Below are 15,433 nucleotides of genomic sequence, written 5' to 3'. Positions count from 1 at the left end.
ACCGCTTTACTGGCCAGATCATGGAAACGTGGCATTAAAAGTCACAGAAAGACATAAAGGCAGATTATAGAAGGGATTTAATACTCTGTAAATATCAAGGATGGGGAACTCGGCGTGCTGTAATAAAATAAATATATAATAATCATAATAATAATGTGGATGTAATGATTTTTGTTATTTTTAGTGCTGGGATTGGCCGAACAGGAACCATCGTCGTCATCGACATGCTGATAGACACAGTCGAGACAAAAGGTGGGGCTGTCTGTCTCTTTGTCTCTCTGCCTGTCTCTCTCTCTCTGTGTCTCTCCCATCTGTCTGTCTCTCTCTCTTTTTCTCTTTCTGTCTCTCTCTGTCTCTCCTGTCTGTCTCTCTCTCTGTCTCTCTTGTCTGTCTCTTTTTCTGTCTGTCTGCCTCTCTCCCTCTCTCTCTCTCTCTCTGTCTGTCTGTGTCTCTCCTGTCTGTCTGTGTCTCTATCTTTGTGTCTCTCTCGTCTATCTATCTGTCTCTCTCTCTCTATTTTTCTGTCTGTCTCTCTCTCTGTCTCTCTCATCTATCTATCTGTCTCTCTCGATCTGTCTCTTTATTCGTATGATATACTTGGTTATAAAGGCACTGTGAATAATAATTGAGGATTGTGTGGAATTGGGGAGAAAAAAATGATATAAAGATCACCAGTAGAGAACGAAGTGTGTTCTGAAGTCCTCTGGAACGCAGTGGATGAGAAACAGATCACATTCATCTTCAGTCCATGACAGAGATTCAGAGACACGTCCTAAACCTGCTAAACAAGCCCTTGTGTGTGTGTGTGTGTGTGTGTGTGTGTGTGTGTGTAGGTGTGGACTGTGATATCGACATCCAGAAGTGTATTCAGATGGTGAGGGAGCAGCGGTCGGGGATGGTGCAGACGGAGGCGCAGTATCGCTTCATTTATCTCGCCATGCTGAAGTACATCGAGTCTCAGAAAGACCTCCAACATGCCAGAATGGTGAGAAAAGAGCGGGGGGAGATGGAGGAAAAGAGAAGGGAAGAGGGGGAGAGGCAAGAGGTGTGAGGGAAAGTAAAGGGATGGAGGGAGGAAGTGAGGGATGAAAAGAGAGATAACTGGGTTAGATGTTCTGGGTGTAAAACTACAGGACATAATGGGTGAGAAGGATGGAGAGAACAGTGGAGAGAAGGATGGAGAGAACAGTGGAGAGAAGGATGGAGAGAACAGTGGAGAGAAGGATGGAGAGAACAGTGGAGAGAAGGATGGAACACAGGTCTGGGTGAGGATGTGGCGTGAGAAGGAACGAGTGATGAAGGAGGAGGAAACAGAGGGATGTGAGGAAGAACATATTCATCCACTGGAATCTTTCCACAGTTTGCAACACAAAGGTTAATAAAACAAAAGAGCAGACGTTTTTGTCGAACAAGTATTCACCCCCCTGCATCAGCGCATGGGAGAACCTCCAGCTGCAGGATTTCTCGGATATTCTTGATGAGCTTTGCACATCTGGATCCTGATGTTTTACCCCACATTGCTTGTCAGATTGGATGGAAAGCATTCTTGCTGAACATCAGTTCTCTCTCACCAGATTCAGGACTAAGATATGATCTCTGACCGTTCTGTTCATATTCAGGTTCTAGCTCGTTCTGTTCCTTGGTGTTGAACCACTCCGGTGTGGGTTTAGCGGGATGGTCAGGGTCGTTGTCCTGTTGGAACGTGAAGCTCTGACCCCACTCTCGATGATCTCACAGACTGGAATTGTTGTTTGTTTTTGTTTCCATCCATCTCACATTCAACCCTTACCCAGTTTTCCTTCTGATGATAAGCGACTTCACAGCATGATGCTGCCACCACCGTGCTACATCGCAATAATCACAACTTTATTTATAGATCTTTACTGAAATGCAGCTCAGTGTGCTTTACAAGAAATGCAAATAAAACACAGATAAAACACAAAAACAATGAGGAATTAAGAAAACATCAGAGAACAAGGATAAATGGATATAAAAAGAAAAGAACTCACTGAAAGCTGAAGTAAAAGATCGTGGGGATGGTGTTGTCTGGGTGATGAGCAGTGTTGAGTTTCTGCTAAACACTGCACTTTGTGACAAGGTCTGAAAGTTAGGTTTTGGTTTCTTCATATCAGGACCTTTTGCTGGCTGTGTGGTAGTGTTGAGGTTATGTCGGAGTGCTGAGGCTGTGCTGTAGTGTTGAGGTTATGTCGGAGTGCTGAGGCTGTGCTGTAGTGTTGAGGTTATGTCGGAGTGCTGAGGCTGTGCTGTAGTGTTGAGGTTATGTCGGAGTGCTGAGGCTGTGCTGTAGTGTTGAGGTTATGTCGGAGTGCTGAGGCTGTGCAGGAGTGTTGAGGTTATGTCGGAGTGCTGAGGCTGTGCAGGAGTGTTGAGGTTATGTCGGAGTGCTTAGGCTGTGCAGGAGTGTTGAGGTTATGTCGGAGTGCTGAGGCTGTGCTGTAGTGTTGAGGTTATGTCGGAGTGCTTAGGCTGTGCAGGAGTGTTGAGGTTATGTCGGAGTGCTGAGGCTGTGCTGTAGTGTTGAGGTTATGTCGGAGTGCTTAGGCTGTGCAGGAGTGTTGAGGTTATGTCGGAGTGCTGAGGCTGTGCTGTAGTGTTGAGGTTATGTCGGAGTGCTTAGGCTGTGCAGGAGTGTTGAGGTTATGTCGGAGTGCTGAGGCTGTGCTGTAGTGTTGAGGTTATGTCGGAGTGCTTAGGCTGTGCTGTAGTGTTGAGGTTATGTCGGAGTGCTTAGGCTGTGCAGGAGTGTTGAGGTTATGTCGGAGTGCTGAGGCTGTGCTGTAGTGTTGAGGTTATGTCGGAGTGCTTAGGCTGTGCAGGAGTGTTGAGGTTATGTCGGAGTGCTGAGGCTGTGCTGTAGTGTTGAGGTTATGTCGGAGTGCTTAGGCTGTGCTGTAGTGTTGAGGTTATGTCGGAGTGCTGAGGCTGTGCTGTAGTGTTGAGGTTATGTCGGAGTGCTTAGGCTGTGCAGGAGTGTTGAGGTTATGTCGGAGTGCTGAGGCTGTGCTGTAGTGTTGAGGTTATGTCGGAGTGCTTAGGCTGTGCTGTAGTGTTGAGGTTATGTCGGAGTGCTGAGGCTGTGCTGTAGTGTTGAGGTTATGTCGGAGTGCTTAGGCTGTGCTGTAGTGTTGAGGTTATGTCGGAGTGCTTAGGCTGTGCAGGAGTGTTGAGGTTATGTCGGAGTGCTGAGGCTGTGCTGTAGTGTTGAGGTTATGTCGGAGTGCTGAGGCTGTGCAGGAGTGTTGAGGTTATGTCGGAGTGCTGAGGCTGTGCTGTAGTGTTGAGGTTATGTCGGAGTGCTGAGGCTGTGCTGTAGTGTTGAGGTTATGTCGGAGTGCTTAGGCTGTGCAGGAGTGTTGAGGTTATGTCGGAGTGCTGAGGCTGTGCTGTAGTGTTGAGGTTATGTCGGAGTGCTTAGGCTGTGCAGGAGTGTTGAGGTTATGTCGGAGTGCTGAGGCTGTGCTGTAGTGTTGAGGTTATGTCGGAGTGCTTAGGCTGTGCAGGAGTGTTGAGGTTATGTCGGAGTGCTGAGGCTGTGCTGTAGTGTTGAGGTTATGTCGGAGTGCTTAGGCTGTGCTGTAGTGTTGAGGTTATGTCGGAGTGCTGAGGCTGTGCTGTAGTGTTGAGGTTATGTCGGAGTGCTTAGGCTGTGCTGTAGTGTTGAGGTTATGTCGGAGTGCTTAGGCTGTGCTGTAGTGTTGAGGTTATGTCGGAGTGCTGAGGCTGTGCAGGAGTGTTGAGGTTATGTCGGAGTGCTGAGGCTGTGCTGTAGTGTTGAGGTTATGTCGGAGTGCTGAGGCTGTGCTGTAGTGTTGAGGTTATGTCGGAGTGCTGAGGCTGTGCTGTAGTGTTGAGGTTATGTCGGAGTGCTTAGGCTGTGCAGGAGTGTTGAGGTTATGTCGGAGTGCTGAGGCTGTGCTGTAGTGTTGAGGTTATGTCGGAGTGCTGAGGCTGTGCTGTAGTGTTGAGGTTATGTCGGAGTGCTGAGGCTGTGCTGTAGTGTTGAGGTTATGTCGGAGTGCTTAGGCTGTGCAGGAGTGTTGAGGTTATGTCGGAGTGCTGAGGCTGTGCTGTAGTGTTGAGGTTATGTCGGAGTGCTTAGGCTGTGCAGGAGTGTTGAGGTTATGTCGGAGTGCTGAGGCTGTGCTGTAGTGTTGAGGTTATGTCGGAGTGCTTAGGCTGTGCAGGAGTGTTGAGGTTATGTCGGAGTGCTGAGGCTGTGCTGTAGTGTTGAGGTTATGTCGGAGTGCTGAGGCTGTGCTGTAGTGTTGAGGTTATGTCGGAGTGCTGAGGCTGTGCTGTAGTGTTGAGGTTATGTCGGAGTGCTTAGGCTGTGCAGGAGTGTTGAGGTTATGTCGGAGTGCTGAGGCTGTGCAGGAGTGTTGAGGTTATGTCGGAGTGCTTAGGCTGTGCAGGAGTGTTGAGGTTATGTCGGAGTGCTGAGGCTGTGCTGTAGTGTTGAGGTTATGTCGGAGTGCTGAGGCTGTGCTGTAGTGTTGAGGTTATGTCGGAGTGCTTAGGCTGTGCAGGAGTGTTGAGGTTATGTCGGAGTGCTGAGGCTGTGCAGGAGTGTTGAGGTTATGTCGGAGTGCTTAGGCTGTGCAGGAGTGTTGAGGTTATGTCGGAGTGCTGAGGCTGTGCTGTAGTGTTGAGGTTATGTCGGAGTGCTGAGGCTGTGCTGTAGTGTTGAGGTTATGTCGGAGTGCTTAGGCTGTGCAGGAGTGTTGAGGTTATGTCGGAGTGCTGAGGCTGTGCTGTAGTGTTGAGGTTATGTCGGAGTGCTTAGGCTGTGCAGGAGTGTTGAGGTTATGTCGGAGTGCTGAGGCTGTGCTGTAGTGTTGAGGTTATGTCGGAGTGCTTAGGCTGTGCAGGAGTGTTGAGGTTATGTCGGAGTGCTGAGGCTGTGCAGGAGTGTTGAGGTTATGTCGGAGTGCTGAGGCTGTGCAGGAGTGTTGAGGTTATGTCGGAGTGCTGAGGCTGTGCAGGAGTGTTGAGGTTATGTCGGAGTGCTGAGGCTGTGCTGTAGTGTTGAGGTTATGTCGGAGTGCTGAGGCTGTGCTGTAGTGTTGAGGTTATGTCGGAGTGCTTAGGCTGTGCAGGAGTGTTGAGGTTATGTCGGAGTGCTGAGGCTGTGCTGTAGTGTTGAGGTTATGTCGGAGTGCTTAGGCTGTGCAGGAGTGTTGAGGTTATGTCGGAGTGCTGAGGCTGTGCTGTAGTGTTGAGGTTATGTCGGAGTGCTTAGGCTGTGCAGGAGTGTTGAGGTTATGTCGGAGTGCTGAGGCTGTGCTGTAGTGCTGAGGCTGTGCGATAGTGCTGAGGCTGTGCTGTAGTGCTGAGGCTGTGCGGTAGTGTTGAGGTTATGCCGGAGTGCTGAGGCTGTGCTGTAGTGCTGAGGTTATGTCAGAGTACTGAGGCTGTGCGGTACTGTTGAGGCTGTGCTGGAGTGCTGAGGTTATGCTGGAGTGTTGAGGCTGTGCTGTGCTGTAATGTTGAGGCTGTGCTGTAATGTTGAGGTTGTGCTGTAGTGCTGAGGCTGTGCTGGAGTGTTGAGGTTATGCTGGAGTGCTGAGGTTATGTCAGAGTACTGAGGCTGTGCGGTAGTGTTGAGGCTGTGCTGTAGTGCTGAGGCTGTGCTGTAGTGCTGAGGCTGTGCTGTAGTGCTGAGGTTATGTCAGAGTACTGAGGCTGTGCGGTACTGTTGAGGCTGTGCAGGAGTGCTGAGGTTATGCTGGAGTGTTGAGGCTGTGCTGTAATGTTGAGGCTGTGCCAGAATGTTGAGGCTGTGCTGTAATGTTGAGGCTGTGCTGTAGTGCTGAAGCTGTGCTGGAGTGTTGAGGTTATGCCGGAGTGCTGAGGTTATGTCAGAGTACTGAGGCTGTGCGGTAGTGTTGAGGTTATGCCGGAGTGCTGAGGCTGTGCTGTAGTGCTGAGGTTATGTTAGAGTACTGAGGCTGTGCAGTAGTGTTGAGGCTGTGTTGGAGTGCTGAGGTTATGCTGGAGTGTTGAGGCTGTGCTGTGCTGTAATGTTGAGGCTGTGCCAGAATGTTGAGTCTGTGCTGTAGTGCGGAGACTGTGCGGTAGTGTTGAGGTTATGCCGGAGTGTTGAGGCTGTGTGGGAATGTTGAGGCTGTGTTGTAGTGCTGAGGCTGTGCGGGAGTGTTGAGGCTGTGCAGGAATGTTGAGGCTGTACTGTAGTGTTGAGGCTGTGCGGGAATGTTGAGGCTGTGCTGTAGTGTTGAGGCTGTGCAGGAATGTTGAGGCTGTGCTGTAGTGCTGAGGCTGTGCGGGAGTGTTGAGGTTATGCCGGAGTGTTGAGGCTGTGCTGTAATGTTGAGGCTGTACTGTAGTGTTGAGGCTGTGCGGGAGTGTTGAGGCTGTGCGGGAGTGTTGAGGCCGTGCAGGAGTGCTGAGGCTGTGCGGGAGTGCTGAGGCTGTGCGGGAGTGCTGAGGTTATGCCGGAGTGTTGAGGCTGTGCTGTAATGTTGAGGCTGTACTGTAGTGTTGAGGCTGTGCAGGAGTGCTGAGGCTGTGCGGGAGTGTTGAGGCTGTGCGGGAGTGCTGAGGCTGTGCGGGAGTGCTGAGGCTGTGCGGGAGTGCTGAGGCTGTGCGGGAGTGTTGAGGTTATGCCGGAGTGTTGAGGCTGTGCTGTGCTGTAATGTTGAGGCTGTGCTGTAATGTTGAGGCTGTGCTGTAGTGCTGAAGCTGTGCTGGAGTGTTGAGGTTATGCCGGAGTGCTGAGGTTATGTCAGAGTACTGAGGCTGTGCGGTAGTGTTGAGGTTATGCCGGAGTGCTGAGGCTGTGCTGTAGTGCTGAGGTTATGTTAGAGTACTGAGGCTGTGCAGTAGTGTTGAGGCTGTGCTGGAGTGCTGAGGTTATGCTGGAGTGTTGAGGCTGTGCTGTGCTGTAATGTTGAGGCTGTGCCAGAATGTTGAGTCTGTGCTGTAGTGCGGAGACTGTGCGGTAGTGTTGAGGTTATGCCGGAGTGTTGAGGCTGTGTGGGAATGTTGAGGCTGTGTTGTAGTGCTGAGGCTGTGCGGGAGTGTTGAGGCTGTGCAGGAATGTTGAGGCTGTACTGTAGTGTTGAGGCTGTGCGGGAATGTTGAGGCTGTGCTGTAGTGTTGAGGCTGTGCAGGAATGTTGAGGCTGTGCTGTAGTGCTGAGGCTGTGCGGGAGTGTTGAGGTTATGCCGGAGTGTTGAGGCTGTGCTGTAATGTTGAGGCTGTACTGTAGTGTTGAGGCTGTGCGGGAGTGTTGAGGCTGTGCGGGAGTGCTGAGGCCGTGCAGGAGTGCTGAGGCTGTGCGGGAGTGCTGAGGCTGTGCGGGAGTGCTGAGGTTATGCCGGAGTGTTGAGGCTGTGCTGTAATGTTGAGGCTGTACTGTAGTGTTGAGGCTGTGCAGGAGTGCTGAGGCTGTGCGGGAGTGTTGAGGCTGTGCGGGAGTGCTGAGGCTGTGCGGGAGTGCTGAGGCTGTGCGGGAGTGCTGAGGCTGTGCGGGAGTGTTGAGGTTATGCCGGAGTGTTGAGGCTGTGCTGTGCTGTAATGTTGAGGCTGTGCTGTAATGTTGAGGCTGTGCTGTAGTGCTGAAGCTGTGCTGGAGTGTTGAGGTTATGCCGGAGTGCTGAGGTTATGTCAGAGTACTGAGGCTGTGCGGTAGTGTTGAGGTTATGCCGGAGTGCTGAGGCTGTGCTGTAGTGCTGAGGTTATGTTAGAGTACTGAGGCTGTGCAGTAGTGTTGAGGCTGTGCTGGAGTGCTGAGGTTATGCTGGAGTGTTGAGGCTGTGCTGTGCTGTAATGTTGAGGCTGTGCCGGAATGTTGAGTCTGTGCTGTAGTGCTGAGACTGTGCGGGAGTGTTGAGGTTATGCCGGAGTGTTGAGGCTGTGCGGGAATGTTGAGGCTGTGTTGTAGTGCTGAGGCTGTGCGGGAGTGTTGAGGCTGTGCAGGAATGTTGAGGCTGTACTGTAGTGTTGAGGCTGTGCAGGAATGTTGAGGCTGTGCTGTAGTGCTGAGGCTGTGCGGGAGTGTTGAGGTTATGCCGGAGTGTTGAGGCTGTGCTGTAATGTTGAGGCTGTACTGTAGTGTTGAGGCTGTGCAGGAGTGTTGAGGCCGTGCAGGAGTGCTGAGGCTGTGCAGGAGTGCTGAGGCTGTGCGGGAGTGTTGAGGTTATGCCGGAGTGTTGAGGCTGTGCTGTAATGTTGAGGCTGTACTGTAGTGTTGAGGCTGTGCAGGAGTGCTGAGGCTGTGCGGGAGTGTTGAGGCTGTGCGGGAGTGCTGAGGCTGTGCGGGAGTGCTGAGGCTGTGCGGGAGTGCTGAGGCTGTGCGGGAGTGCTGAGGCTGTGCAGGAGTGCTGAGGCTGTGCGGGAGTGTTGAGGCTGTGCAGGAGTGCTGAGGCTGTGTGGGAGTGTTGAGGCTGTGCAGGAGTGCTGAGGCTGTGCGGGAGTGTTGAGGCTGTGCAGGAGTGTTGAGGCTGTGCAGGAGTGCTGAGGCTGTGCGGGAGTGTTGAGGCTGTGCGGGAGTGTTGAGGCTGTGCTGTCAAGTCAAGTTTATTTGTGTCGCGCTTTTAACAATAAACATTGTCGCAAAGCAGCTTTACAGAATTTGAACGACTTAAAACATGAGCTAATTTTATCCCTAATCTATCCCCAATGAGCAAGCCTGTGGCGATGGTGGCAAGGAAAAACTCCCTCAGACGACATGAGGAAGAAACCTCGAGAGGAACCAGACTCAAAAGGGAACCCATCCTCATTTGGGCGACAACAGACAGCCTGACTATAATATTAACAGTTTTAACAGGTATAACCCTCAACTGTCCTCATGGGGCCGTCCTTCACAGGAGTGGGGCGATAAAACTCCGACCAGACACAGGGCACCAGGATGGATCAAGCAGGTCCGAGGGGCAGAAGAGGCCAGCATCTCAATCCCAGGATCAACATGTAACTCAGAGGGACAGATTGGGGGGAGGGGGGGGAAGAGAGAGAGAAAGAAAACACAGGTTGTTAGGTATGCCCTAAAAATGGCAAGTATTAAATCTGTGTGGTAGGCTTGCAGAGACAAGAGTCTTTACATCAGGCATGACACACAATGGCATGTTAAGATGGTAAAAAATATCATGACCTGCTCTGGCTGGATGCTTGATTGGGTGATGGGAGCACACTCCTCAGCAATGATGAGATGCAGATGGGACCCTTAGGGCTGGCCAAGACAATTCAGTTACATTTCACCGGGTCTGGGACATGCGACAGAATGTCTGACGGCCGATTCCCTGCAGGCTACGATAGCCAGTCGAGGTCCCCACCGTCTCCACCAAAAGATTTCCTGTTGACTCCATGTAACTCAGAGGGACAGATTTGGGGTGGGGGGGAAGAAAACACAGGTGGTTAGGTATGCCCAATGTCACCTGAATAAGTAGGAACAGTATACATATTGCACCGAGTACAAGCAGGGACTCCAGCAACTAACTATGACAGCATAACTAAAAGGAGAGAGCCAGAAGGTAACACAGGCATGAGGGGCCCCGGGACATAAAGCAGCAGCCACTACACCGTCAACAAACTCGAGTGAGCAAGCGAGTGGGGACTGACAGCATCCATACATCCCAGTTTACCAAAACACTCTGTCTGAGGATCCTCCAGATCTACTCCTTTACCTCATAAACACCATTAACACAAGGCTTGACTAAACAGATCTGTTTTCAGCCGAGACTTAAACACTGAGACTGTGTCTGAGTCCTGAACACTACTTGGAAGGCTGTTCCATAACTGTGGAGCGTTGTAAGAAAAGGCTCCGCCCCCTGATGTAGCCTTCACTATACGAGGTACCAGCAGATAGCCTGCACCTTTTGATCTAAGTAGGTGTGGCGGGTCATCGAGGAGCAGAAGTTCACTCAGGTACTGTGGTGCGAGACCATTTAGTGCTTTAAAGGTCAATAGTAATATTTTATAATCAATACGAAATTTGATTGGGAGCCAATGCAGTGTGGATAAGACAGGGGTGATGGGGTCATATTTTCTAGTTCTAGTAAGGACTCTTACTGCTGCATTTTGAACTAACTGGAGCTTGTTTATGCACTTATTGGAACATCCAGACAGTAAGGCATTACAATAATCCAACCTGGAGGGAACGAAAGCATGGACTAGTTTTTCTGCGTCATGTAGTGACATTAAATTTCTTATCTTAGCAATATTTCTGAGATGAAAGAAAGCTATCTGGGTGATGTTATCAATGTGAGTTTCGAATGAAAGACTGGGGTCAATAATCACTCCGAGGTCTTTTACTGCTGCACGTGAAGAAACAGAAAGGCCATCCAGAGTTACTGTGGAATCAGAAAACTTACTTCTAGCTGCATGTGGTCCGAGTACAAGTACTTCAGTCTTGTCAGAGTTAAGCAGAAGGAAGTTAATAAGCATCCAGTGTCTAATGTCCTTCACACATTCCTCAATTCTATTAAGCTGGTGTCTCTCATCAGGTTTTGCAGAAACATACAACTGTGTGTCATCAGCATAACAGTGGAAACTAATACAATGTTTACGAATAATATCACCCAGAGGGAACATATATAGAGAAAAAAAGCAGTGGACCCAAGACAGAACCTTGTGGAACACCAAACTTTACCTCAGTACATCTAGAAATATCACCATTTATATCAGCATACTGATAGCGATCAGTTAAATAAGAGCTGAGCCAGGAGAGGGCCGTTCCCTTAACTCCCACAACATTTTCTAGTCTATCCAGAAGAATGGAATGATCAATGGTATCAAATGCTGCACTAAGGTCAAGCAACACAAGTAGCGAGACACAGCCCTGATCAGACGCCAACAGTAGGTCGTTTACTACTTTAACCAGAGCTGTCTCTGTGCTATGATGAGGTCTAAATCCTGACTGATACATTTCATGGATGTTATTCCTATGTAAATATGAGCATAACTGCTGTGCCACAGCTTTTTCAAGGATCTTGGAGATAAAGGGGAGGTTTGATGTTGGCCAATAATTGGACAGCTGACAGGGATCAAGGTCAGGTTTTTTAATCAGGGGTTTGATAACTGCTAGTTTAAAGGATTTGGGTACATAGCCAATCGTAAGAGAAGAATTTATTATTTTTAGAAGCTATTTAATGCTGTAGTGTTGAGGCCGTGCGGGAGTGTTGAGGCTGTCCTTACCCACTCCCTAACATTAAGTAAACACTCCCCTTGAGGCAGACTTGGTTTTCTGTTGCATTCTTTACATTTCTAAGAGCTGATGTCTTCTCTCTCTGGTCAATCCTCTGAGTTTGGGATATTTTTTATCACCAAAATGTGCCTGACGCTTTTCCAGAACTTTGTCTTGGACTTGTTTTGATCGCTCCTTGGTCATCAAGGTGCTGTGTGTTTCGGTTCTCTCACACACTGTGGGTTCCTCCAGAAAGTGGACAATTCATAATGAGATCGTGCGACCCTTTAACTCCACACAGCTCCACTCTGTTCTCCTCATCAGCTCACTTCTGATGGAAACTCAACCAGAACTAATTTTAGGGGGTGAATACTTATGCAATCACTCTGACCATTATTTATTATAATTATAAATTTTCCAGATGATACTGGTTTTCCAACACATCAGTACTGTGGGATGTTTTTTGTGGAATCCCAGTTCTGTACCAGACTGTATTACAGCATGGAGAAGGTCAAGGGGGTGAATATTTATGCACAGAACTGTGTAGGGGTAAAGATTTAATGTGTTCATCACTGTGTGTGTGTGTGTGTGTGTGTGTGTGTGTGTGTGTTCAGACCACAGAGACGGAGTATGGAAACCTGTCCCTGCAACCCAAACATGCTAAAGCCTCACGCAAAGTGTCCAAGTAAGTGACTGGGTGGAGCTGGAGAGGGGAGTGGGTGGAGCTGGAGAGGGGAGTGGGTGGAGCTGGAGAGGGGAGTGGGTGGAGCTGGAGAGGGACGAAGAATCCCTCTCTCTCTCGCACACACACACACACACACACACATACAGAGTTAGCTCAGTGTGACAGTTCAATGTACAACTGAACTCTCAGTGCTGACTCCAGAGATAAAACATGACAGAACAGAGAGAGAGAGACGGAGAGAGAGACGGAGAGAGAGAGACGGAGAGAAAAGTGGTGTAGGATTATAATCTGCCAGCTCATGGGCTGTGTGACGGTGAGAGCAGTGCATTGTGGGTCAGTGTGAGGTTCAGTGTAAACTGGATCAGAGAGGATCAAACTGCACTCACTTCTCTTTTCACAGAGCCTCTCTCTCTCTCTCTCTCTCTCTCTCTCTCGCTCTCTCTCTCTCTCGCTCTCTCTCTCTCTCTGTGTGTGTGTGTGAGTGAGATAAATATGTTTACATCTCCCTCTGTCCCTCTCAGTGACCTTTGACCTTTAACCCCAGCATGTTTTAAACAGTGGTTCCTCAGTACATTTTTGTGAACATCGTACTTTCAGTCCAGTCGTGTGTAAAAGTTTACACCCTCATGACGTTTTACACGGTTAACGGAACCCTCAGTCCCTCTGTGTTATCGTTCTGAGACCGTCATCTGAACTTAATGATACAAAAGATTATTTTTATCATAATTAGAAACAAAGACACAAACTTTTACTCTGATATCACTCAGATTTTTCAAGAATATGTTAAACTCAGTGATTTGTAGTGTGTGTGTGTGTGTGTGTGTGTGTGTGATGAAGGAACTTTGTGAAATCAAATACACTAAATGTTCTTTTGTTATAAATTAACTTTTTGTCCTCATTATTTTGTCCTAAAGGTGTGTAAACTTTTGCACTCAGCTGCATGCTTGTAATATTTGTAATGTCGTCATTATATTTGTCGTAAAAACGTTCGTCACACGAAATTTTTAAATGTGAACAACAAAATAATTTATATTTTAATGACAGTTTTGATGCTTATGTGATGAACAGCTTGTTCCGTCTCTCTCTCTCACACACACACACACACAGACACACACACACACACACACACACACACCCACACACAGTAGGAGGAAGTGCATGATCACGGAGTCAGGAAAAAAAAAAAAGAGGCAACCAGCTTTATGTGCAGAAGCGCACCCTGAGAGCTGCAGGGTCATCATCAGCAAAATGAACAAAACCAACACCGACACTCCCGTACACACTGACCGGTCCTGACAAACACCGACACTCCTGTACACACTGACCGGTCCTGACAAACACCGACACTCCCGTACACACTGACCGGTCCTGACAAACACCGACACTCCCGTACACACTGACCGGTCCTGACAAACACCGACACTCCCGTACACACTGACCGGTCCTGACAAACACGGACACTCCCGTACACACTGACCGGTCCTGACAAACACCGACACTCCCGTACACACTGACCGGTCCTGACAAACACCGACACTCCCGTACACACTGACCGGTCCTGACAAACACCGACACTCCCGTACACACTGACCGGTCCTGACAAACACCGACACTCCCGTACACACTGACCGGTCCTGACAAACACCGACACTCCCGTACACACTGACCGGTCCTGACAAACACCGACACTCCCGTACACACTGACCGGTCCTGACAAACACGGACACTCCCGTACACACTGACCGGTCCTGACAAACACGGACACTCCCGTACACACTGACCGGTCCTGACAAACACGGACACTCCCGTACACACTGACCGGTCCTGACAAACACGGACACTCCCGTACACACTGACCGGTCCTGACAAACAGCGACACTCCCGTACACACTGACCGGTCCTGACAAACAGCGACACTCCCGTACACACTGACCGGTCCTGACAAACAGCGACACTCCCGTACACACTGACCGGTCCTGACAAACAGCGACACTCCCGTACACACTGACCGGTCCTGACAAACAGCGACACTCCCGTACACACTGACCGGTCCTGACAAACAGCGACACTCCCGTACACACTGACCGGTCCTGACAAACAGCGACACTCCCGTACACACTGACCGGTCCTGACAAACACCGACACTCCCGTACACACTGACCGGTCCTGACAAACACCGACACTCCCGTACACACTGACCGGTCCTGACAAACACCGACACTCCCGTACACACTGACCGGTCCTGACAAACACCGACACTCCCGTACACACTGACCGGTCCTGACAAACACCGACACTCCCGTACACACTGACCGGTCCTGACAAACACCGACACTCCCGTACACACTGACCGGTCCTGACAAACACCGACACTCCCGTACACACTGACCGGTCCTGACAAACACCGACACTCCCGTACACACTGACCGGTCCTGACAAACACCGACACTCCCGTACACACTGACCGGTCCTGACAAACACCGACACTCCCGTACACACTGACCGGTCCTGACAAACACCGACACTCCCGTACACACTGACCGGTCCTGACAAACACCGACACTCCCGTACACACTGACCGGTCCTGACAAACACGGACACTCCCGTACACACTGACCGGTCCTGACAAACACCGACACTCCCGTACACACTGACCGGTCCTGACAAACAGCGACACTCCCGTACACACTGACCGGTCCTGACAAACAGCGACACTCCCGTACACACTGACCGGTCCTGACAAACAGCGACACTCCCGTACACACTGACCGGTCCTGACAAACACCGACACTCCCGTACACACTGACCGGTCCTGACAAACACCGACACTCCCGTACACACTGACCGGTCCTGACAAACACCGACACTCCCGTACACACTGACCGGTCCTGACAAACACCGACACTCCCGTACACACTGACCGGTCCTGACAAACACCGACACTCCCGTACACACTGACCGGTCCTGACAAACACCGACACTCCCGTACACACTGACCGGTCCTGACAAACACCGACACTCCCGTACACACTGACCGGTCCTGACAAACACCGACACTCCCGTACACACTGACCGGTCCTGACAAACACCGACACTCCCGTACACACTGACCGGTCCTGACAAACACCGACACTCCCGTACACACTGACCGGTCCTGACAAACACGGACACTCCCGTACACACTGACCGGTCCTGACAAACACGGACACTCCCGTACACACTGACCGGTCCTGACAAACACGGACACTCCCGTACACACTGACCGGTCCTGACAAACACGGACACTCCCGTACACACTGACCGGTCCTGACAAACAGCGACACTCCCGTACACACTGACCGGTCCTGACAAACAGCGACACTCCCGTACACACTGACCGGTCCTGACAAACAGCGACACTCCCGTACACACTGACCGGTCCTGACAAACAGCGACACTCCCGTACACACTGACCGGTCCTGACAAACAGCGACACTCCCGTACACACTGACCGGTCCTGACAAACAGCGACACTCCCGTACACACTGACCGGTCCTGACAAACAGCGACACTCCCGTACACACTGACCGGTCCTGACAAACAGCGAC

At 50.4% G+C, this 15,433-nt stretch overlaps 1 protein-coding gene across 1 annotated transcript in view; it reads left to right on the top strand.

Annotated features, from left to right (window-relative positions):
* The window catches only part of ptpn6 (protein tyrosine phosphatase non-receptor type 6), a 43,545-nt gene that overhangs the window by 26,548 nt on the left and 1,564 nt on the right, over window positions 1-15,433 (top strand). Inside the window, exons 13-15 of the mRNA XM_060920911.1 lie at window positions 185-252; window positions 834-985; window positions 11,776-11,846. Coding sequence (XP_060776894.1) covers window positions 185-252; window positions 834-985; window positions 11,776-11,846 — 291 coding nt within the window. The remainder of the gene's footprint in view (window positions 1-184; window positions 253-833; window positions 986-11,775; window positions 11,847-15,433) is intronic.

The sequence above is a fragment of the Neoarius graeffei genome, chromosome 5 (assembly GCF_027579695.1).
Source record: "Neoarius graeffei isolate fNeoGra1 chromosome 5, fNeoGra1.pri, whole genome shotgun sequence".
Lineage (NCBI taxonomy): Eukaryota > Metazoa > Chordata > Actinopteri > Siluriformes > Ariidae > Neoarius > Neoarius graeffei.
Note: the sequence above shows the minus strand (reverse complement) of the source record. Positions and strands in the feature narration are given on the sequence as shown.